The sequence below is a fragment of the Mustela erminea genome, chromosome 19 (assembly GCF_009829155.1).
Source record: "Mustela erminea isolate mMusErm1 chromosome 19, mMusErm1.Pri, whole genome shotgun sequence".
Taxonomy (NCBI): Eukaryota; Metazoa; Chordata; class Mammalia; order Carnivora; family Mustelidae; genus Mustela; species Mustela erminea.
In genome coordinates this window covers 23,336,491-23,361,791 of record NC_045632.1, presented here as the reverse complement: position 1 = coordinate 23,361,791, position 25,301 = coordinate 23,336,491, and the positions used below count along the sequence as shown (strand labels likewise).

General features: G+C 44.8%; 1 protein-coding gene across 2 annotated transcripts; it reads right to left on the bottom strand.

Moving 5' to 3' along the window:
• Nucleotides 1-458: 458 nt before the first annotated feature.
• On the bottom strand, nucleotides 459-16,413 carry LOC116579613 (protein C19orf12 homolog). 2 transcript variants are annotated; one of them, XM_032325167.1, is made up of 4 exons: nucleotides 16,124-16,413; nucleotides 12,165-12,319; nucleotides 1,274-1,515; nucleotides 459-725 (listed from the first exon to the last, which is right to left on the bottom strand). In XM_032325167.1, the coding sequence occupies exons 1-3, from the start codon at nucleotides 16,222-16,224 to the stop codon at nucleotides 1,280-1,282; spliced, it is 492 nt and encodes a 163-aa protein (XP_032181058.1). In that variant the 5' UTR covers nucleotides 16,225-16,413; the 3' UTR covers nucleotides 459-725; nucleotides 1,274-1,279. The 2 variants fall into 2 exon arrangements, with proteins under 2 accessions (XP_032181058.1, XP_032181057.1); XM_032325166.1 differs by lacking the exon at nucleotides 459-725 and having other exon boundaries at nucleotides 772-1,515.
• Nucleotides 16,414-25,301: the final 8,888 nt, after the last annotated feature.

The following is a 25,301-nucleotide window of genomic DNA, read 5'->3' as shown; positions in this document are numbered from 1 at the left end:
GGAAGGAAAACAGAGCAATTAGAGAGGGAGGGAGGAGGCGGGTGCTGCCTGAGACCCTGGCCAAGTCTCCAGAATTATGTGTGCCTCCCGTGGAGGGCGGGCTCTACCCAGGAGACCATGGCAGGGCGGGGCTTGGCACAGAGATTTTATAGCCTTACAGTTCCCATGATAGGGTCCAGCTCCTCATGAAGCATAGCACAGAGTGTGCTCCCTGCACTCCTGCCCAAGTCTTCCTCAGCCTCAGTGTTTTCCTTTCCCACCTCCACTCAGCCCCAGACACACCTGACGACTGTCACTTCCAGGAGGGACCGCTCTCTCTCTAGCCTCTGAACACCCCACCTCAGACCACAGCCCGCTCACCCCTCCTGGTGTCACTCAGCAATCTTTCACTCAAATGTTTGAGACTGAGTGCCTCCCACGTGCCTTTGTGTAATGACCTTCTGAAGGGGGGAGGGCTCCAAACAAATAAACAAATGCACAAAAACAAAGTGTCTCACATGCAATGAAGAACAAAATATGGGGCTTATTTAAAAAGACAGAATTAAGCATTTGTGCCACCATGGTAGCCACAATGCAGGGCAACCAAATAGCCCAAATTGATATAGAATATTTCTTTGAAGTGAGTAGACTCTGAACAGCGGTATGTCAAGGCAGGGGTGAAGCAAGGGTCCTGGGGCCCAGGGAGGAGCAGTATTCCATCAAGGATATTGCTTGGAATGGCAAAGCTGTGGGAATGATACAAACAGATGACTCTTAGTCCATTTCTCTTTTTTTAAGTTCTTCACAGACCATGTAAGACAGAAGTAAGAATACTAAAGCCACAAGAGCCAAGAGGAGAGGCTGAGGGGAAAGCCAGGAAAGGGTTTTCACCTCCTGGGGGAGACCAGACTTGAGGTCCAGCCTGTCCTCTCAGGCCCAGCGCCCATTACAGTCACCCCAGAACCCAGCTAGTCCACACTGACTTCACTCAGCAAGATCTGTTCCATCTGACCCAAAACTGCCCAGAAGTTGGGTCAGGGTTTTTCCCAGGAATGAAGGCCGGCCGGCCAAGGGAAGGACTTCAGTGGCCATCAGGGCAGGACCACTGACTAGGACCCCATGTTCCCGGGTCTGGGAGAGTTGGACCCAACCCATAAGTAATGAATGGGTGAAGCTTCCCCCACTCCCAATCACCTCTATGAGTTAGGAAAACCATCTTAATGGCCCCCCACCCTGTGGAGAATCATCTAAATTAGACCCCTGCTTTTTAGAAATAGTTTTGAAATCAATATACTGGACTTCAGCCTTTGAGGCACTTTTCCAGCATGGCCAGCAGCTGCATCTTCAAGTCCTCACTGCCCATGACCAATGTGGTCAGGTGTTCGGTGTCCCTCCACTCCAGGTCCTTGAGGATGGTCATGGCTTCATTATAGAGCTTTTGCTTCTTATCAGGCGGCAGCTCCATTATGGTCTGAGAAATCGGCTTGAACTCTCCACTTATCATCCATGTACCTAAGAGAGTCCCAATAGCCTCCCCTAGAAAACAAGGAAGGTTCAATTAGTTGGTTCAGTGTGTGCTCTTGCCGGGAGCATGTAAACTGCCTTGACGAGTGAACACATTCACGCACAGGCCAGAATGGGCTCGGCTTCATGCCTGCTCCACCCCTTCGTGAGGGGGCAAGTGTTTCTGGGGTCCTTGTTCCATTTGGCTCAGATAACTGACACCCAACATGCCTTTTCCTAAGTTGTGCATTCACAGACGCAGCACAAAGTATCTCTCACCACACAGCTCTGAGAACTGAAATCTTTTCCAGGGACCACATGTTTCCTGCTTCCTAGAAATATCTCTCATCTTAAAGGACAGAGCTGAGAAGCCAGTTCCTTTGCAAGGAGAATCATCTCAGTGGTGAGGATGAGTTTTCTTCACAATATGCACTTTGCCCCTGGACTTTGGAAATTTTCAGTGAGATCCTATGGTTAAAGGACCCTGTGGACAGAAAACGAGACCATATCTCTGGGAGCAACTGTTTTTCATGCCAGCCCTCCAGAGTGGTATGATGATAACTATCAAATAGAGCTTACTCAACTGCACAAGTAAGTGAAACCATATATTAATTGACTCTTTCTGCTTGACTTACTTCACTCGGCATAATCTCCTCTAGTCCCATTCATATTGACGCACAAGTTAGGTGTTCATCCTTTCTTCTTATAAAAATTTCTTTTCAGTGTAGCAGTATTCATTGTTTTTGCACCACACCCCTTGCTCCATGCCATCCGTGCCCTCTCTAATACCCACCACCTGATTCCCCCAACCTCCCACTCCCCTTCAAAACCCTCAGATTGTTTTTCAGAGTCCATAGTCTCTCATGGTTCACCTCCCCTGCCAATTTCCCTTAACTCCCTTCTACTCTCCATCTCCCCTTGTCCTCCATGTTATTTGTTATGCTCCACAAATAAGTGAAACCATATGATAATTGACTCTCTCTGCTTGACTTATTTCACTCAGCATAATCTCTTCAGTCCCATCCATGTGGCTACAAAAGTTGGGTATTCATCCTTTCTGATGGAGGCATAATACTCTATAGTGTATATGGACCACATCTTCCTTATCCATTCATCCGTTGAAGGGCATCTTGGTTCTTTCCATAGTTGGGTGACCGTGGCCATTGCTGCTATAAACATTGGGGTACAGACGGCCCTTCTTTTCACGCATCTGTATCCTTGGCGTAAATACCCAGGAGTGCAATTGCAGGGTCATAGGGAAGCTCTATTTTTAATTTCTTGAGGAATCTCCACACTGTTCTCCAAAGTGGCTGCACCAATTTGCATTCCCAACAACAGTGGAAGAGACTTCCCCTTTCTCCACATCCTCTCCAACACATGTCTTGCTAAATTTGGCCATTCTAACTGGTGTAAGGTGATATCTCAATGTGGTTTTAATTTGCATCTCCCTGATGGCTAGTGATAATGAACATTTTTTCATGTGTCTGCTAGCCATTTGTATGTCTTCATTGGAGAAGTGTTTGTTCTTATCTTCTGCCCATTTTTTGATATGATTATCTGTTTTGTGTGTGTTCAGTTTTAGGAGTTCTTTATAGATCCTGGATATCAACCTTTTTTTTTTTTTCTCTACTGTCATTTGCAAATATCTTCTCTCATTCCATGGGTTGCCTCTTTGTTTTCTTGACTGTTTCCTTTGCTGTGCAGAAGCTCTTGATTTTGATGAAGTCCCAAAAGTTTATTTTCACTTTTGTTTCCTTTGCCTTTGGAGACATATCTTGAAAGAAGTTGCTGTGGCTGATATCGAAGAGATTACTGCCTATGTTCTCCTCCAGGATTCTGATGGATTCCTGTCTCATGTTGAGACAGATTAGGTCCTAGCAACAGCAATCAGACAACAAAGAGAAATAAAAGGTATCCAAATTGGCAATGAACAAGTCAAACTCTCTTCGCAGATGACATGATTCTTTATATGGAAAATCCAAAAGACTCCACCCCCAAACTACTAGAACTCATACAGCAATTCAGCAACGTGGCAGGATCAATGTACAGAAGTACAATGTACAAAGTCGATGTACAGAAATCAGTGGCTTTCTTATACACTAACAATGAAAATACAGAAAGGGAAATTAGAGAATCGATTGCATTTACTATAGCACCTAGAACCATAAGATACCTGGGAATAAACCTAACCAAAGAGGTAAAGGATCTGTACTCTAGGAACTACAGAACACTCATGAAAGAAATTGAAGAAGACACAAAAAGATGGAAGACCATTCCGTGCTCTTGGATCAGAAGAATAAACATTGTTAAAATGTCTATACTGCCTAGAGCAATCTATACTTTAATGCCATTTTGAGCTTATTTTTGTGTATGGTGTAAGAGAATGGTCACATTTCATTCTTCTACATATAGCTGCCCAGTTTCCCCAGCACCATTTATTGAAGAGACTGTCTTTTTTCCACTGTATATTTTTTCCTGTTTTGTTGAAGATTATTTGACCATAGAATTGAGGGTCCCTATCTGGGCTCTCTACTCTGTTCCACTGGTCTATGTGTCTTTTTTTATGCCAGTACCATGCTGTCTTGGTGATCACAGCTTTGTAGTAAAGCTTGAAATCAGGTAACGTGATGCCCCCAGTTTTATTTTTGTTTTTCAACATTTCCTTAGTGATTCCAGGTCTCTTCTGGTTCCATACAAATTTTTGGATTATTTGCTCCAGCTCTTTGAAAAATACCGGTGGAATTTTGATTGGAATGGCTTTAAAAGTATAGATTGCTCTAGGCAGTATAGACATTTTAACAATGTTTATTCTTCTGATCCAAGAGCACGGAATGGTTTTCCATCTTTTTTGTGACTTCTTCAATTTCTTTCATGAGTTTTCTGTAGTTCCTTGAGTACAGATCCTTTACCTCTTTGGTTAGGTTTATTCCCAGGTATCTTATGGTTCTTTGTGCTATAGTAAATGGAATCGATTTTCTAATTTCCCTTTCTGTATTTTCATTGTTAGTATATAAGAAAGCCACTGATTTCTGTACATTGACTTTGTATCCTGCCACGTTGCTGAATTGCTGTATGAGTTCTAGTAGTTTGGGGGTGGAGTCTGGTGGGTATTAGAGAGGGCACGGATTTCAGGGAGCACTGGGTGTGGTGCAAAAACAAGGAATACTGTTATGCTGAAAATAAAAAAAACACATTGAGATACCACCTTACACCAGTTAGAATGGGCAAATTAACAAGACAGGAAACAGCATGTGTTGGAGAGGATGTGGAGAAAGGGGAAGCCTCTTACACTGTTGGTGGAAGTGCAAGTTGGTGCAGCCACTTTGGAAAACAGTGTGGAGATTCCTCAAGAAATTAAAAATAGAGCTTCCCTATGATCCTGCAATTGCACTACTGGGTGTTCATCCTTTCTAATGGCTGTGTAATAGTCTGTTATATATATATGGACTACATCTTCTTTATTCATTCGTCTATTGAAGGACATCTTAGCTCTTTCCACAGTTTGGCTCTTGTGGACACTGCTGCTATGAACATTGGGGTACAGATGGCCTTTCTTTTTACTATATCTGTATCTTTGGGGTAAATACCCAGCAGTGAAATTGCAGGGTCATAGGGTAGCTCTAGTTTTTATTTTTTATTTATTTTTTAATTTTTTATTTTTTATAAACATATGTTTTTATCCCCAGGGTACAGGTCTGTGAATCACCAGGTTTACACACTTCACAGCACTCACCAAAGCACAAACCCTCCCCAATGTCCATAATCCCACCCCCTTCTCCCAAACCCCCTCCCCCCAGCAACCCTCAGTTTGTTTTGTGAGATTAAGAGTCACTTATGGTTTGTCCCCCTCCCAATCCCATCTTGTTTCATTGATTCTTCTCCTACCCACTTAAGCCCCCATGTTGCATCACCACTTCCTCATATCAGGGAGATCATATGATAGTTGTATTTCTCTGCTTGACTTATTTCGCTAAGCATGATACACTCTAGTTCCATCCATGTTGTCGCAAATGGCAAGATTTCATTTCTTTTGATGGCTGCATAGTATTCCATTGTGTATATATACCACATCTTCTTGATCCATTCATCTGTTGATGGACATCTAGGTTCTTTCCATAGTTTGGCTATTGTGGAAATTGCTGCTATAAACATTCGGGTGCACGTGCCCCTTTGGATCACTATGTTTGTATCTTTAGGGTAAATACCCAATAGTGCAATTGCTGGGTCATAGGGCATTTCTATTTTCAACATTTTGAGGAATCTCCATGCTGTTTTCCAGAGTGGCTGCACCAGCTTGCATTCCCACCAACAGTGTAGGAGAGTTCCCCTTTCTCCGCATCCTCGCCAGCATCTGTCATTTCCTGACTTGTTGATTTTAGCCATTCTGAGTGGTGTGAGGTGGTATCTCATTGTGGTTTTGATTTGTATTTCCCTGATGCCGAGGGATATGGAGCACTTTTTCATGTGTCTGTTGGCCATCTGGATGTCTTCTTTGCAGAAATGTCTGTTCATGTCCTCTGCCCATTTCTTGATTGGATTATTTGTTCTTTGGGTGTTGAGTTTGCTAAGATCTTTATAGATTCTGGACACTAGTCCTTTATCTGATATGTCGTTTGCAAATATCTTCTCCCATTCTGTCAGTTGTCTTTTGATTTTGTTAACTGTTTCCTTTGCTGTGCAAAAGCTTTTGATCTTGATGAAATCCCAATAGTTCATTTTTGCCCTTGCTTCCCTTGCCTTTTGCGTTGTTCCTACGAAGATATTGCTGCGGCTGAGGTCGAAGAGGTTGCTGCCTGTGTTCTCCTCAAGGATTTTGATGGATTCCTTTCACACATTGAGGTCCTTTATCCATTTTGAGTCTATTTTTGTGTGGTGTAAGGAAATGGTCCAATTTCATTTTTCTGCATGTGGCTGTCCAATTTTCCCAGCACCATTTATTGAAGAGGCTGTCTTTTTTCCATTGGACATTCTTTCCTGCTTTGTCAAAGATTAGTTGACTGTAGAGTTGAGGGTCTATTTCTGGGCTCTCTATTCTGTTCCATTGATCTATGTGTCTGTTTTTGTGCCAGTACCATGCTGTCTTGATGATGACAGCTTTGTAATAGAGCTTGAAGTCCGGAATTGTGATGCCACCAACATTGGCTTTCTTTTTCAATATCCCTTTGGCTATTCGAGGTCTTTTCTGGTTCCATATAAATTTTAGAATTATTTGTTCCATTTCTTTGAAAAAGATGGATGGTACTTTGATAGGAATTGCATTAAATGTGTAGATTGCTTTAGGTAGCATAGACATTTTCACAATATTTATTCTTCCAATCCAGGAGCATGGAACATTTTTCCATTTCTTTGTGTCTTCCTCAATTTCTTTCATGAGTACTTTATAGTTTTCTGAGTATAGATTCTGTGCCTCTTTGGTTAGGTTTATTCCTAGGTATCTTATGGTTTTGGGTGCAATTGTAAATGGGATTGACTCCTTAATTTCTCTTTCTTCTGTCTTGCTGTTGGTGTAGAGAAATGCAACTGATTTCTGTGCATTGATTTTATATCCTGACACTTTACTGAATTCCTGTAAAGTTCTAGCAGTTTTGGAGTGGAGTCTTTTGGGTTTTCCACATATAGTATCATATCATCTGTGAAGAGTGATAATTTGACTTCTTCTTTGCCGATTTGGATGCCTTTAATTACCTTTTGTTGTCTTATTGCTGAGGCTAGGACCTCTAGTACTATGTTGAATAGCAGTGGTGATAATGGACATCCCTGCCGTGTTCCTGACCTTAGCGGAAAAGCTTTCAGTTTTTCTCCATCGAGAATGATATTTGCGGTGGGTTTTTCATAGATGGCTTTGATGATATTGAGGTATGTGCCCTCTATCCCTACACTTTGAAGAGTTTTGATCAGGAAGGGATGCTGTACTTTGTCAAATGCTTTTTCAGCATCTATTGAGAGTATCATATGGTTCTTGTTCTTTCTTTTATTGATGTGTTGTATCACATTGACTGATTTGCGGATGTTGAACCAACCTTGCAGCCCTGGAATAAATCCCACTTGGTCGTGGTGAATAATCCTTTTAATGTACTGTTGAATCCTATTGGCTAGTATTTTGTTGAGTATTTTCGCATCTGTGTTCATCAAGGATATTGGTCTATAGCTCTCTTTTTTGCTGGGATCCTTGTCTGGTTTTGGGATCAAGGTGATGCTGGCCTCATAAAATGAGTTTGGAAGTTTTCCTTCCATTTCTATTTTTTGGAACAGTTTCAGGAGAATAGGAATTAGTTCTTCTTTAAATGTTTGGTAGAATTCCCCCGGGAAGCCGTCTGGCCCTGGGCTTTTGTTTGTTTGGAGATTTTTAATGACTGTTTCAGTCTCCTTACTGGTTATGGGTCTGTTCAGGCTTTCTATTTCTTCCTGGTTCAGTTGTGGTAGTTTATATGTTTCTAGGAATGCATCCATTTCTTCCAGATTGTCAAATTTATTGGCGTAGAGTTGCTCATAGTATGTTCTTATAATATTTTGTATTTCTTTGGTGTTAGTTGTGATCTCTCCTCTTTCATTCATGATTTTATTTATTTGGGTCCTTTCTCTTTTCTTTTTGATAAGTCGGGCCAGGGGTTTATCAATTTTATTAATTCCTTCAAAGAACCAGCTCCTAGTTTCATTGATTTCTTCTATTTTTTTTTTTTAGTTTCTATTTCATTGATTTCTGCTCTGAACTTTATGATTTCTCTTCTCCTGCTGGGCTTAGGGTTTCTTTCTTGTTCTCTCTCCAGCTCCTTTAGGTGTAGGGTTAGGTTGTGTACCTGAGACCTTTCTTATTTCTTGAGAAAGGCTTGAACCGCTATATATTTTCCTCTCAGGACTGCCTTTGTTGTGTCCCACAGATTTTGAACTGTTGTATTTTCATTATCATTTGTTTCCATGATTTTTTTCAATTCTTCTTTAATTTCCCGGTTGACCCATTCATTCTTTAGAAGGATGCTGTTTAGTCTCCATGTATTTGGGTTCTTTTCAAACTTCCTTTTGTGGTTGAGTTCTAGCTTTAGAACATTGTGGTCTGAAAATATGCAGGGAATGATCCCAATCTTTTGATACCGGTTGAGTCCTGATTTAGGACAGAGGATGTGATCTATTCTGGAGAATGTTCCATGTGCACTAGAGAAGAATGTGTATTCTGTTGCTTTGGGATGAAATGTTCTGAATATATCTGTGATGTCCATCTGGTCCAGTGTGTCGTTTAAGGCCTTTATTTCCTTGCTGATCTTTTGCTTGGATGACCTGTCCATTTCAGTGAGGGGATTGTTAAAGTCCCCTACTATCATTGTATTATTGTTTATGTGTTTCTTTGATTTTGTTATTAATTGGTTTATATAGTTGGCTGCTCCCACGTTGGGGGCATAGATATTTAAAATTGTTAAATCTTCTTGTTGGACAGACCCTTTGAGTATGATATAGTGTCCTTCCTCATCTCTTATTATAGTCTTTGGCTTAAAATCTAATTGATCTGATATAAGGATTGCCACTCCTGCTTTCTTCTGATGTCCATTAGCATGGTAAATTCTTTTCCACCCCCTCACTTTAAATCTGGAGGTGTCTTCGGGCTTAAAATGAGTTTCTTGGAGGCAACATATAGATGGGTTTTGTTTTTTTATCCATTCTGATACCCTGTGTCTTTTGACAGGGGCATTTAGCCCATTAACATTCAGGGTAACTATTGAGAGATATGAATTTAGTGCCATTGTATTGCCTGTAAGGTGACTGTTACTGTATATGGTCTCTGTTCCTTTCTGATCTACCACTTGTAGGCTCTCTCTTTGCTTAGAGGACCCCTTTCAATATTTCCTGTAGAGCTGGTTTGGTGTTTGCAAATTCTTTCAGTTTTTTTTTTTTGTCCTGGAAGCTTTTAATCTCTCCTTCTATTTTCAATGATAGCCTGGCTGGATATAGTATTCTTGGCTGCACGTTTTTCTCGTTTAGTGCTCTGAAAATATCATGCCAGCTCTTTCTGGCCTGCCAGGTCTCTGTGGATAAGTCAGCTGCCAATCTAATATTTTTACCATTGTATGTTACAGACTTCTTTTCCCGGGCTGCTTTCAGGATTTTCTCTTTGTCACTGAGACTTGTAAATTTTACTATTAGGTGACGGGGTGTGGGCCTATTCTTATTGATTTTGAGGGGCGTTCTCTGAATCTCCTGAATTTTGATGCTCGTTCCCTTTGCCATATTGGGGAAATTCTCCCCAATAATTCTCTCCAGTATACCTTCTGCTCCCCTCTCTCTTTCTTCTTCTTCTGGAATCCCAATTATTCTAATGTTGTTTCGTCTTATGGTGTCACTTATCTCTCGAATTCTCCCCTCGTGGTCCAGTAGCTGTTTGTCCCTCTTTTGCTCAGCTTCTTTATTCTCTGTCATTTGGTCTTCTATATCACTAATTCTTTCTTCTGCCTCACTTATCCTAGCAGTGAGAGCCTCCATTTTTGATTGCACCTCATTAATAGCTTTTTTGATTTCAACTTGGTTAGATTTTAGTTCTTTTATTTCTCCAGAAAGGGCTTTTATATCTCTCGAGAGGGTTTCTCTAATATCTTCCATGCCTTTTTCGAGCCCGGCTAGAACCTTGAGAATTGTCATTCTGAACTCTAGATCTGACATATTACCAATGTCTGTATTGATTAGGTCCCTAGCCTTCGGTACTGCCTCTTGTTCTTTTTTTTGTGTTGAATTTTTCCTTCTTGTCATTTTGTCCAGATAAGAGTATATGAAGGAGCAAGTAAAATACTAAAAGGGTGGCAACAACCCCAGGAAAATATGCTTTAACCAAATTAGAAGAGATCCCAAATCGTGAGGGGGGAGAAAGGGGATAAAAAGAGGTTCAAAAAGGAAGAAAGAAAAAAAAAGAAAAGAATTTAAAAAAACCAAATAAGAAAAATATAAAAAAGAAAAAATATATATATTAGATAAACTGGTTTAAAAACGTTAAAAAAGAAAAAGGTAAAAGTTAAAAAAAATTTTACCAGAAGGCGAGAAAAAAAACAAAAAATGAAAAAGAAAAAAAATTAAATTAACTGCAAGACTAAAAAAAATCACAGGGAAAAAGCCATGAGTTCCGTGTTTTGCTTTCTCCTCCTCTGGAATTCTGCTGCTCTCCTTGGTATTGAAACCGCACTCCTTGGCAGGTGAACTTGGTCTGGGCTGATTTCTTGATGATCTTCTGGGGGAGGGGCCTGTTGTAGTGATTCTCAAGTGTCTTTGCCCCAGGCAGAATTGCACCGCCCTTATCAGGGGCCGGGGTGAGTAATCCGCTCGGGTTTGCTTTCAGGAGCTTTTGTTCCCTGAGCGCTTTCCGTAGAGTTCCGGAGGACGGGAATACAAATGGCGGCCTCCTGGTCTCCGGCCCGGAGGAGCCGAGAGCCCAGGGCTGCACTCTTCAGTGCGCCCTCAGAGAACAGCGCCCAGTTACTCCCGTCTGCCTGACCTCCGGCCGCGCTCCAAGCTCACTGAGCCTGCAACCGGTTCAAGGCAACACCGAGCTGTGAGCTTACTGTTGGCTCTGCCTCTGCAGCCGGCTTTCCCGCTCCAATACCCGCAAGCTCTGCGACACTCAGATACCCCCGATCCTTCTGTGACCCTGCAGGACCTGAGGCCACTCTGACCCCGCGTGGGCTTCGCCCGGTTTAGCCTCTGGAGCGATGTCCCTCAGCGGAACAGACTTTTAAAAGTCCTGATTTTGTGCGCCGTTGCTCCGCCGCTTGCCGGGAGCCGGCCCCTCCCCCCGGGGTCTATCTTCCCGTCGCTTTGGATTCACTTCTCCGCCGGTCCTACCTTTCAGAAAGTGGTTGTTTTTCTGTTTCCAGAATTGCTGTTCTTCTTCTCTTCGATCTGCCGATGGATTTTCAGGTGTTTGCAATCTTTAGATAAGCTATCTAGCTGATCTCCGGCTAGCTGAAGTAGTCTCAGCCTGCTACTTCTCCGCCATCTTGACTCCTCCCCTACTTTTTATTTTTTGAGGAAAATTCACACTGTTTTTCAAAGTGGCTGTAACAGCTTGCATTCCCAACAACAGTATAAGAGTGTTCCCCTTTCCCCACATCCTTTCCAACACTTGTTTCCTGTCCTTTTAATTGTTGCCAGTCTAACTCGTGTAAGGTGGCTTTTCAGTGTGGTTTTGATTTGAATTTCCTTGATGGCTAATGATATTAAACATTTTTTTCATGTGTCTGCTAGCCATTTCTATTCGTTTTCTTCCTTAAATTACTTTTATTTATTTATTTATTTGACAGAGAAAGAAACAGCTAGAGAAGGAACACAGCAAAGGGTGTGGGAGAGGGAGAAGCAGGGCCCCTGCGGAGAAGGGAGCCCAGTGTGGATCTTGATCCCAGGACCCTGGGATCATGACCTGAGCCAAAGGAAGATGCTTAAGGATTGAGACACCCAGGTGCCTCTCTATGTGTTTTCTTTTTTCTTTTTTTCTTTTTTTTTTTAATTTTCAGCGTAATGGTATTCATTGTTTTTGCACCACACCCAGTGCTCCATGCAATCTGTGCCCTCTATGTGTTTTCAATATGATGGATTAGGAACACAAGGATCATGTCATGGGAGCAACCACAACTCAGCAAAAAGTCCCACAGGACAGAGACTTTTGTGAGGTCTCTGTGGTATCAAAATCTAGCTCTCCCTGCAAGGCTTACCAAGAGTAGCTCCATGTGGACCTCCAACCATATGACCGATCATTCCACCCACAGCTGGCTTCAAGCTCCCCTTTTCCCTCTCCTCTGCGATGCGGCACAGCAGCTTCATGATGTCTTCCACCTTGAGAGGTTTCTTGGCGAGCCTCGAAGGAAGCCTTTCAAAGGGAGAGTTATAATGAGTGTCAGAGTATTTGCACCCAAATGTCGCTTTTGCTGGAGTTTGGAGGACAGCCTCACGCAGAGAAGAGAAGCTCTGCTGTATGCGGAACCAACAGCACCCAGCAATGTGATGGGTTCCTTGACACAGAGGAAGTCGGGGAGCTGCTAGTTAATAAGCACACAGAACCCGCAGAATGCACGAGAGGTCTTCCTTGCCCTCTGCATAACTTCTCACTTATGAGAGATTACGGAACAGGCCCAGCCACAAGCTGCATCTGTTCATCACAAGTGAGGCAAGCGTGTCCTCTCTCGCATCTGCAGCCTTCATGCCGGCTCAGGCACCCCCAGTGCACAGAGCCTGGGAGAGGGCAGATTGTCCCAGCCTTGAGTCCTCTGTCATGTGACAGGACAATAAAGCTCATGCCAAGCCCAAGAAGGGGGAAAGTACTGGGCTCTGTGACCACCCTGGCCTGTGCCCTCACATGCCTGCCATGTGACCCTGAGCAGATTCCTCACCTGTAAAGGGAGATAAGCCACCTACAAGCTGGATTCTGGAAAGGTCTGGGGGGAATGGATGCAAAGTACCTGTTGTGAGTCTGGAACACATGGACCTGAGACCAGATGGCTCTAAATGAGTCTTCTGTTACTGATACACACCACCGGCTTTTCTGTAAGCAATCTCTCTTAATGCCCATCCAGTTCTGCAAGGGGGATAATAAAGGTAGGAACAGGATGGCCCTAAGAATGACCAGTAAGATGGAACAACCAGAGAATAAAATAAACCAAAAAATTCCAGAGGTTTGCATGTGTTTGCATAGACAGACAGATGGACCTTTCGAACAATGACCTTTGAACAATACTCTGTGGTCAGGAAAGTGTTATCCACACTGGTGGGAAACTGACAAATACACAGGGCAAAGGCAGGGGGTGCTCTGACCCAGAGTCAGTGGGCATGGAGATCCACAACACTGACAGGACACCTGACAGGACCTGGAACCCAAATCAAAGTGGCCATGAGTTGGTGCTTCTCTTTTTGGCTCCAACTGGACCCAAGGCTGGAAGGGCACTTTCTTTCCTTCACTCCCCTTTTCATGAAAGTAGTTCCTAAAGTATCTTGACATAGTTTGGGGCAGCCCCTTTGCTCAAGAAGTCTTGGTTACCTCTCTTTTGACCCAAGGAAAATCCAGAACCAGACACTCTTGTATAAATCATCCTCTCAATACTAGGGGAGAATTTTGAGCCCCTAGAACAAGTCTGTAGGTCTACTGGATCACCACAGTCAGGGTTCAGAACATCTTTGCCATTCCAGAAGAGATAAGTTAGTGTCCTGGACTCTGGCCCCTGCCATGTTCTAAATCAGTGATTCTCCATAAGTTGACCCCACTTTGGACAGCAAGACTCGAAGACAGCATGACCCAAACATCTGACATCGGCTACTTAGTCCTCAAGTTCAGAAAGTGCAAACAAGCAAAAAGTGTCTGTTTGACCATGTGGGGTGTGGAGGCCTTGAGGGGGCAGGCCCTGCAGGGGTGCTCAAGGGACTGGAGGAGAAGTCAGGAGTGTGTGCCCTCGCTCTGGCACCATGTGTCCTGGACCTGCCAGCACATCTCTGAGCTTCCTGCCCCTTTGCTCACTACTGGCAACCCCTTGAAGGGAATGGAATATCTATCCTTTATCCTGGGGAAAAGGGAGATGAAACTTGGACCAGGGAAGGTGCTTCTGGGGCTGCAGTGAGCTTCCCATTTCCAGGCACAGGAAGACCCCAAGCATGGTCTTTAAGGCTGGCTCCCCGGCCAGGACACTCTGCCCAGACACCACTCCTAAAACAGGGTTTCTTCACAATTATTGACCTGCATGTGGAAACACTTCTGCAGGGCAAGAAAATGTGTGGAAAGGAAGCAGGAAACAGCCACTTCACACTCTGGTCAATCTAAAAACCTAGCTTCCCTCCTGCTCTGAATGACTTCATACAAACCCAGAGGGGCTAATACAACATGATCATGCAAAGACCACTCACTTCCAACCTCCTCTCAGCACAGGCAGACCAGCCCAAGGCAGGAGCCCAGGGCTCTGTGGACCAAGAGGTCCAGCAGTTGTCCTGGTGTGTGGGAGGGCACGAGAAGATGTGGCTCACCTCTGGCTGGGTTCAACAGCTTCACATCACAGCAAGACATAGCACTACAGTTGCCTCAATGCAAGGCAGAGCCGGTTTAATTTCCGTGTGAGAATCATTTTAGACTTTAGAGCATCAATAGACTCTTGTGGAAGAAATGTTTGTCACCCCATCTCTTCAGTTCTTACTGGAAAGCCCACCCTCCTGACTTCTCAGGGATTGCCAGACTGAGGAAGGAAGCCAGTCCTGTTTACCCTCCCACTCCAAGATTGCCTTTGTCCGTGAGCAGCAAGGAATCCAGTAAGGAGGGAGGAGGGAGGAAGAGTACTCTGATGGGGACAGACCTCAGAGGGTGGGAATGGGGTCTCCCCTCCCCATTTCACACCTATTTAAGAATCAGATTTGTCCACAACACAGGCTCTGGTCACAGAAAGCCCATCTGCCAGCCACAGGGAAGGCAAATGCCAACTTGAAGCCCTGGTTTCTTGCAAGCACCAGGCTGGTCTGCTGGTGACAGCAAGGTTCTGGGGAAGAGGTAAATGAACCCATCCCTGGGACTGCATCCCGCCTTTTTGAGATGAACCAGATTGTGAGAGAGCAGGGAGAGGAAGGACTCAGAGCTAACACAGACTTCCGTGCACCGTGTTTAAAAAAAAAAAAAATTAGAAAAGCAGAGCCCCTTAAGGAGTCAGAGTGATCTTGCTCACCTGCCATCCTCAGTACTTTCTACTTCTATGTTGGAGTTTATGAAACTCCTCTGCGTGGCTTGGTTCTTGCAAGCCTTGTGTCTGCACTTCTGTAGGTCTGCTCCAAACATCCCATGTAGGACCCCACTAGCACTTTCAGATATGCCCACAGACTTTTTAATGACTGAAGTGTTGCCAGTATTTAAAAACCAGATTTAACATATATCAGAGTTCTGATTTCTCTTGAAAAATCAAGAGAACACCTTCTCATAGACACAGAGGCCAAAGCCGAACAGGTCCTGGCTGGGTGACCCTACCTGAGCAGAGGCCCATAAACAGGTCATCTGCAAAGTCTCAAATCTCCCTGCTTCCTCTTTTAAAGGCTACAGAAGCCACCAGTCCCCACCACAGGAATTGTCCCCTCTGAGATCTCGAACATCCATTCCTGATCATCTCTAAACTTTATCTGCAGGGCGAGACCAGGGGTGCTGACTCATCGAGTATCCTTCTAGGACTCTATCCCACAGTTCTAACACCTGCCACCCCACCCATGCACCTGGGACACATAGGAAGGTGATGCACACGCCGGGTTACTGAAGATGGCACATACATGCAGGTAACTCAAGAGGTCATACACACACTGGGATCACTCTGCTGGGAGCCAGGGCCCTGAGCCCACTGCCTGGGTTGTAACCCCAGCTGGGCTGCTTCAGCTTACTTCTGGTATGACATCAGCCTCTCTCTGTCTCAGTGTCTTCATGTGGGAAATGAATACCTTAGCAACCGTGGATAGGGCTCTGCGCCACACCTCACCTGCACCACATCTGTGCACCCAGCCCTTTACCTGCTGGGACACGGCCACTGGTGCCACAGAGACCTAAGGACCAGCTTCTCCAGCCCCACCCAGGGTCTCCTAGCCCCGCAGCCACCCCAGCACGCAGACCCCCTCTCTGACACCTTCTGGCTCACCCACGCAGGAGGGCCTTCTGGTTCCCACTCACCATGGCACCGATGCCGCCACTACTATCACCACCACTGCCACTGCCATCACCACATTCACCTCAGCCTTCCGCGTCCTCTCTGCCGTCGCCTCCGCTACCATGGTCCTCCTGGTGGCTGCCACTACAGTCACCACTATGGCCACCAGCACCACTGGCCTCACCAACCGGCTGTGCTGCTCTGGTGCCTTCACCTTCACTTGATGCCTCTCTGGCTTTGGCTTGCTGGCCAGGTGTTGCCAAGAACCCGGAGACTGAAGGATCCTGGGGAGATTCTCCTGAGGGTCCTTCTCCAGCCCTCTACCACACACATTTTATATGTGATTTGGTATCTCTGACCCTTGGGCCTAAGGAAGCTCCTCCCCCGCTTCACTGGGCTTGAGGGAGATCCCAGTAACCCAGGGAAACTCAAGGTGCTAGGTTAATGTTTGCTGAATGTATGGGCTGAAGTCCAACATAGGCTGTCCCCCATCCACTGCAGCAGCGCGGGCCTCTGAGTCAGGGGTTTGAAAGGCTAAGCACTGGCTTCACTCCTAAGGTTCCAACAGAACAGGGAGTCCAGCTTCCAGGGCAAAGTTGAGGTCGGAGAACTTCTTGGGTGGGGGCAGAGCTGAATATGGTGGGCTTGCAGGAAATCCTTCAGAGGGAGCCTGGAGATTTCCCCCACACAACCCCACCCCAACACACACACACAAACACACACACACACACAGGCTGGCCTTGAACCATCTGAAATCTGAAAAAGGGCTCTGGGGGCTTTCTATGAACTAGCCCACTTAATGCTAACACTGTCTTCCAACCTAGGCATGGTTGCCACTGCTCTATTACAGATAGCTACAAGAGGTTGGTCTGCCCAAGGCCACCCAGGTAAGGAGTATCAAGGTCCACACTCTAACCTGGGTCCACCTGGCTCAAAGCCCTCACTGGGCCTCTTTCATTCAAAGTCTTTTTGTTTCGTTTTCTTCTCTTTCCTCCTTTGAATGGGAAAGTATTTTGGAAGTATATGCGCCATATATACACACACATGTATACACCATAATATTCAACATATAAATATGCCCACACATTGTTCAATTCCTGTATCAGTTCTAACAGTTTTGGAGTAGAGTCTTTTGAGTTTTCTACATACATATCATGTATCTGTGAAGAGTGAGAGTTTGACTTCTTTGCTTATTTGGGTGCATTTTATTGCTTTTTGTTATCTGATTGCTGAGGATGGAATTTTTGGTGCTAAGTTGAACAACAGTAGTGAAGGTGAACATCTGTAGTATTCTTTTTTCCCACTATTTTTTAAATTCTTTATTGTTTTATGTTAGTCACCATACATCATTAGATTTTGATGTAATGTTCTAAGAGTCATTGTTTACGTATAATACCCATTGCTCCATGCAGTTTGTGCCCTCCTTAATACCCACCACCAGGCTCACCCATTCCCCCCACCCCCTCCCCTCTAAAATGCTCAGTTTGTTTCTGGAGTCCACAATCTCTCATGGTTCATCTCCCCTCCAGTTCTCCCCCTTCACTTTTCCTTTCCTTCTCCTAATGTCCTCCATGTTCTTCCTTATGTTCTACAAGTAAGTGAAACCATATGATAACTGACTTTTTCTGCGTGACTTATTTCACTCAGTATAATCTCCCCCAGTCCCATCCATACTGATGCAAGAGTTGGGTATTCATCCTTTCTGGAGGCTGAGTAATATTGCTTTGTATATATGAACCACATCTTCTTATCCATTTATCTGTTAAAGGGCATCTCATCTCCTTCTACAGTTTGGCTATTGTGGACATTGCTTCTATGAACATTGGGATGTGGTTAAAACCCAGTAGTGCAATTGCAGGGCCATAGGGTAGCTTTAATTCTCTGTGGAATCTCCACACTGTTTTCCAAAATGGCTGCACTAACTTGCATTCCCACCAACAGTGTAAGAGGGTTCCCCTTTACCCACATCCTCTCCAACATTTGTTGTTTCCTGCCTTGTTCATTTTTGCCATTCTAACTGGTGTAAGGTAATATCTCGTTGTTTTTTTAAATTTTTTTTCAATTTATTTATTTTCAGAAAAACAGTATTCATTATTTTTTCACCACACCCAGTGCTCCATGCAATCCGTGCCCTCTATAATATCCACCACCTGGTACCCCAACCTCCCACACCCCCACCACTTCAAATGCCTCAGATTGTTTTTCAGAGTCCATAGTCTCTCGTGATTCACCTCCCCCTCCAATTTACCCCAACTCCCTTCTCCTCTCTAACACCCCTTGTCCTCCATGATATTTGTTATGCTCCACACATAAGTGAAACCGTATGACTCTCTCTGCTTGACTGATTTCACTCAGCATAATCTCTTCCAGTCCCATCCATGTTGCTACAAAAGTTGGGTATTCATCCTTTCTGATGGAGGCATAATACTCCATAGTGTATATGGACCACATCTTCATTATCCATTCGTCCGTTGAAGGGCATCTTGGTTCTTTCCACAGTTTGGTGACCGTCGCCATTGCTGCAATAAACATTGGGGTACATATGGCCCTTTTTTTCACGACATCTGTATCCTTGGGGTAAATACCTAGGAGTGCAATTGCAGGGTCCTAGGGAAGCTCTATTTTTAATTTCTTGAGGAATCTCCACAGGGTTCTCCAAAGAGGCTGCACCAGCTTGCACTCCCACCAACAGTGGAAGAGGGTTCCCCTTTCTCCACATCCTCTCCAACACATGTTGTTTCCTGTTTTGTTAATTTTGGCCATTCTAACTGGTGTAAGGTGATATCTCAATGTGGTTTTAATTTGAATCTCCCTGAGGGCTAATGATGATGAACATTTTTTCATGTGTCTGACAGCCATTTGTATGTCTTGATTGGAGAAGTGTCTGTTCATATCTTCTTCCCATTTTTTGATATGTTTGCCTGTTTCATGTGTTGAGTTTGAGGAGTTCATTATAGATCCTGGATATCAACCTTTTGTCTGTGTTGTTTTGATTTTAATTTCCCTGATGGCTAATGATGATGAATATTTTTTCACATGTCTGCTAGTCATTTGTATGTCTTCATTGGAGAAGTGTCTGTTCATGTCTCCTGCCCATTTTTTGACTTGATTATCTGTCTTTTGGGTGCCGAGTTCAAGGAGTTCTTTCTAGATCTTGGATATCAGCGCTTTGTCTGTAGTGCCATTTGCAAAATTTTTCTCTCATTCTGTAACTGCCTCTTTGTTTTGTTGAATGTTTCCTTTGTTGTGCAGAAGCTTTTGATCTTGAAGAAGTCCCGAATGTTCATTTTTGCTTTTGATTTCCTTGCCTTTGGAAACGTGTCTTGAAAGGAGTTGTTGTGACAAATGTCAAAGAGGTTACTGCCTATGTTCTTCTCTAGAATTCCTATCTCTAGAATTCCTATCTAATATTGAGGTCTTTCATCCATTGTGAGTTTATCTTTGTGTATGGTGTAAGGGAATGGTCGAGATTCATTCTTCTCTATGTAGCTGTCTAATTTTCCCTGCACCATACATTGAAGAGATTGTCTTTTTTCCATTGGCTAATTTTTCCTTCCTTAATTGAAGATTATTTGACCATAGAATTGAGGGTCCATATCTGGGCCCTTTATGCTATTCCATCGGTCTGTGCATCTGTTTTTGCACCAGTACGATGCTGTCTTGGTTTTCATAGCTTTTTAATAAAGTTTGAAATCAGGCGATGTGATGCCCCCAGCTTTGTTTCTCTTTTTCAACATTTCCTTGGTGATTTGGGGTCTTTTCTGGTTCCATACAAATTTTAGGATTGTTTTATCCAGCACTTAGAAAAATGTCATTGATATTTTGATTGGGATGGCATTGAAAGATAGATTGCCTTGGGCAGCATAGACATTTTAACAATGTTCATTCTGCTGATCCATGAGCATGGAATATTTTTCCATCTTTTTGTGTCTTCTTCAGTTTCTTTCATGAGTGTTTTATAGTTCCTTGAGTTTAAATTCTTTACCTCTTTGGTAAGGTTTATTCCAAGGTATCTAAGGGATTTTGATGCTTTAGTAATTCAGATTGATTCCCTAATTTCTCTTTCTACAGTTACATTGTTAGTGAATGGGAAAGCAACTGATTTCTATGCATTGATTTTGTGTCCTGCCACATTACTGAATTGCTGTATGAGTTCGAGTAATCAGGGGGTGGAGTCTTTTAGGTTTTCCACATAAAATACCATGTCATCTGTGGAGAGAGAGAAATTGATTTCTTCCTTGCCAATTTGAATACCTTTTCTTTCTTTTTGGTGTCTGATTGCTGTTATCAGGACTTCTAGTACTATGCTGAACAACAGTGGTGGGAGTGGACATTCTTGTAGTTTTCCTGATCTTATGGAAAAGGCTTTACCCCAAAGATACGGATGTCATGAAGAGAAGGGCCATCTGTACCCCAATGTTTATAGCAGCAATGGCCATGGTCGCCAAACTGTGGAAAGAACCAAGATGCCCTTCAACGGACGAATGGATAATGAAGATGTGGTCCATATACACTATGGAGTATTATGCCTCCATTAGAAAGGACGAATACCCAACTTTTGTAGCAACATGGACGGGACTGGAAGAGATTATGCTGAGTGAAATAAGTCAAGCAGAGAGAGTCCATTATCATATGGTTTCACTTATTTGTGGAGCATAACAAAAAGCATGGAGGACATGGGGAGTTAGAGAGGAGAAGGGAGTTGGGGGAAATTGGAAGGGGAGGTGAACCATGAGAGACTATGGACTCTGAAAAACAATCTGAGGGGTTTGAAGTGTGGGGGGGGGAGGTTGGGGTACCAGATGGTAGGTATTATAGAGGGCACGGATTGTATGGAGCACTGGGTGTGGTGCAAAAATAATGAATACTGCTATGCTGAAAATAAATAAAAAATAAATTAAAAAAAAGAAAAGGCTTAGGGGCGCCTGGGTGGCTCAGTGGGTTGAGCCGCTGCCTTCGGCTCAGGTCATGATCTCAGGGTCCTGGGATCGAGTCCCGCATCGGGTTCTCTGCTCCGCGGGGAGCCTGCTTCCTCCTCTCTCTCTCTCTCTACCTGCCTCTCTGCCTACGTGTGATCTCTCTGTGTCTAATGAATAAATAAAATCTTAAAAAAAAAAGAAAAAAAAGAAAAGGCTTATACATTAATAAAAATAGAAGGAAGGAAGCAAGGAAGGAAGGAAGGAAGGAAGGAAAGAAAGAAAGAAAGAAAGAGCTCTCAGCTTTTCCCCATCGAGAATGATATTCCCTGTGGGCTTTTCATAGATGGTTTTTATGAAATTGTGGAATGTTCCCTAAATCCCTACAATCTGGAGAGTTTTAATCTTGAAGGAATGCTGTGTTTTGGGGCTCCTTGGTGGATCAGTCATTATGTGTCTGCATTCTGCTCAGGTCATGATCCCTGGGTCTGGGGTGAAGCCCCATATTGCGCTCCTTGCTGGGAGGGAGGCCTGCTTCCCCCTCTCCCACTCTCCCTGCTTGTGTTCCTTCTCTTACTGTGTCTCTCTATGAAATAAGTAAATAAATAAATAAAATCTTTAAAAGAAAAAGAATGCTGTGTTTTGTCAAATGCTTTTTCTGCATCAGTTGAGAGAATCTTATGGCTCTTTTCTCTTCTCTTATTAATGTCTGTGTGTGTTTGTGTGTGTGTGTGTGTGTGTGTGTGTGTGTCCCACAGCCATGACTAGGACCCAGCCTCCTGTAGCAGCACGCAGCAACAAGATGCAATGGAAGCAACAACACACCCATCCCATCCCTGCCTCCACCACAGATGGCAAGAAGCCCAGAGCCAGGCAGGCAGACAAGACCTGCCAAAAGTGAGCACTGCTTAGGTCAGCCTGAGTGCAGAACAGCAGGAATGGCTTAGTTAGTGGAATGGGCCTGGGTGGACCCCCACCCTGCCCACAGGCTGTATGGCCTCTGCTGCCGTGGACAGGCCTCGGATCCTCTCTAGCCCGCCAGGAGGCTGGGACAGTACAATGAGCCAATGACCGAGCCAATGAATTCACACTTCTGAGAGTTATTTTCTCTTGCTGGGCACAAGCAAGTGCATCATAAAGCCCTGATTTTTCTCCTGGGTTCCATCCTGCTCTCTATCCTCCAATCACTTAGAAGCCCCTGCTGCAGAGCCCAGGCCAGGTCTGTGTGGCCCATGACCCACCAACAATCTGGCAAGGAGGCCACCAACTCCGGCTGTTTACATTTCTCTCTCTCCTCTGCAGCTCCAAGAAGTTTCCTTGCAATCAAATGTAGGTAATCAAAGACTTCCCAGCCCCAACAGCTCTGCTCCTGAAGGCTTCTGCAGAGCCTGCTCCCTCTGTTGGCCTTGTGGCTCCAAAAGGCTCTTAAACCAGCCCTCAAATCTCTCCCCAGGAAGGAAGACCCCTCCTCACCCACAGATCCGCAGACATTTGTAGAGAATTTTATGGTCAGTAATAATAGTAATAACACCTTCAGTGTCCCTGGGGCCTTTTCCAAGGAGGCTCAGAGCACATGGTGTGGGCCCCCCACAGCACTGAGCTGCTGTTTCATTCCCAGTGTGCAGGTGGAAAGGAGGGATCACTCTAAGTGTCGTGTCCCCCAGAGGCTAAACACTTCAGGAGAAAGGTGGGTGTTCTCGCCTTCCTAGTGTGGGTGTACTCCTTAAGTGGTGTGCCTTAATCAAGGGCAATGATGAGCTGCTCAGCCTGGAGCCTGGAGAACAGTGAAGGGTGAGGAGGCAGATCCGGGACCCTAAGTGTGATGCTGATTGGACCCCAGGACCTCAGACAATCTCACGGCTCCAAAGCCTGGGCCCAATCCCCAGGTGGTACATGTTTTACATGTTTTAGGATAGGCTGGAGTCAGTTACTATCAGCTGTCACCTAACCTTGGCCCAGTATGTGACACGCTCCATCACACCTGATGAAGACCAGAACTAATGTTTGGGGAATACCTGCTATGTCCCAGGCACCTTCTGAGTTACTTTAGTTAGCCTTCACAGAAGCCCTACCAGTAGCCGCACTTCACTGATGAGGATACTGTGGCACAGAAAGGTCAAGGAACCCATCCAAGGTCACACAGCAAGCACCTCAGGCCATCTGTCCCCAGACCCTGCATTCTAGACGAGCATGCTGGTCTGACTCAAAAGATCACAGTGACTTCTGGCATCTTGAGAGCAGAAGTAAAACAAAGGCTAGGGTATGTGGAGGATAAAGTGACTTCCCCACATTACACCTCCTCTACTATGGGACTATGAGGGTCTTGACACAATCTTGGTCCCCAGTGAGGCAGGAGGATGTCATGTTCTCAGGGTGGGCTCCCTAAGCAAGGTTTGTGTGTGTGATGCCGAGAAGCCACTCTGGCCAGGCCCTCAGTGTGGCTGGGGGTTCTGGGCAAGGGTCTATAAGGTCATTGCAGAAAGATCCAGAATAGACAGGGGTACTGCTGGGTGTGGGGGGAAGCAGGGTCTGCAGGTGTGGTCTCCAGAGCTCTGTCAGAAGTTACCATCAAGTCTGAAGGGAAGAGGACAGTGAGCAGAAGGGACTTCCCCAACTTCAGCCACAGCACCTCCTTCTTGGTCTGGCTTACCTCTGGGACTCCCACAAGGAGTCTCATTTGGGCAAAGACCTTTCCTCAGCTGACAGGAGGTTCAGTCTAAAAGTGCTGATGGCATCTCTTCCACCACATGGGGACCTTCTGCCTGAGAATGAAGTCAGCAGAGAGGAAAGTAGAGACAAAGCAAGAACGATTCCTGTCGATATTGTTTAAGCCCCTGGATCCAGCTATGACTGAAAAACCTAGACTTTTTGACAGCCAGGGCCAGTTATTAGTTGATACTCTTTCAAATTTCACTTGAGCCTGTTGACTCAGGTTTCCACCATTTTCATTTGAATGAATCTGGACAAATATGGGTCCACAGTAGAATAAGTCCCCTGCTTTCCCCTGCCTTCAGGAGGCTCTAGCCATCACACTGGAGCGAGCAGCCTTAGCTATTTTGGAAGGACTATCCTTCCTTGTGTTCCATCAGGAGGAGAAGTGGCAGCTGGCACAGAGCCACCCATTCTCCCTGAGGACTTGGAGGCCGGGATGAAGGACCAGCAAGTGCGGCGATTCCCAGACGCTCCCTCTCCTAGCATGGCATCTCGGACAGGTTCTCTACATGTAGCCTGAGGAAGCTTCTAGCAACAACCAGTAACTTCTCTCCCTCACTCAAAACTATCCAGTTCTCATGCATTTCGATTGTCCCCAACCCATCCCAGCCTCTCCACTCACCCTCCCTCCCTGGGCCCCAGGTTTTCTGGCCTATTGTTTCATCAGAACAAGCCTGGCTTGCTCAACCTCCAGGCCTCATACTCACAGTGACTTAGCACAGTGGGAGGGCCACTCATCCTTCACATCTGGTTCCTCCTGTTTGTGTGACTTAGCCCCATGGTCATCTACCCCCCGGGGCCTTCTCTGATGAGCCCAAACCAGTCACTCTGCCTTCCTTTGAAGCTAAGATGGATGCTTGTCGCAGTCCTTTTTGATTAGCTGCTTCTCTCCACTGGAACTTAGCATTGCTGTGACCACATAGCTTGGAAGAGGGCCCCACCCCTTGGGCACTCAGTAAACTCTTGTTAAATGAATGAATGAAGAACACAACCTCCAAGGCCTTGCCAACAACCTCCCTGTCTCCTGGTTACCTGCATCTCATCTTCACCCCACACATCCAGAGCAGCCCATCCTCATTATCCATCCTCATTCCAGAGCAGTCCAGGGTCCATGAGCAAGAGTCTTTATTCTTCCCCCAAAAGCCACCTCAGCAACCTATGTCAGCTCCCTGGTCACCCCGGGAGTGAAAGGCCTCCTGCAGTGTCTCTGACAGCAGCCACTCTGGAACACGGCTTCACCCATCCTGCCATCCCCAAGGGAGGTGGGCTGGTAGAGCCCATTCTAAAGAGCAGTGGCCAAGGAAGTGGTGTTTTTTTTTTTCTTCTATATGAGGGAAACAATTCATCATCCTTACCAAACAAGAATGACAATTTACAGAAAGTTATGCCCAGAATTCATAATGTGGAATGAGCAGAAATAGTATTCTATAGTAATCCATCCCAACTGACTTGTTATTTTATATGCACCTGCTAACATTTTTTTTCTGCCCAGTATTAAATATTTTTATTGAAGCATAGTTGACACACAATGTTACATTAGTTTCAGGTGTACCACATAGTATTTGACAATTCT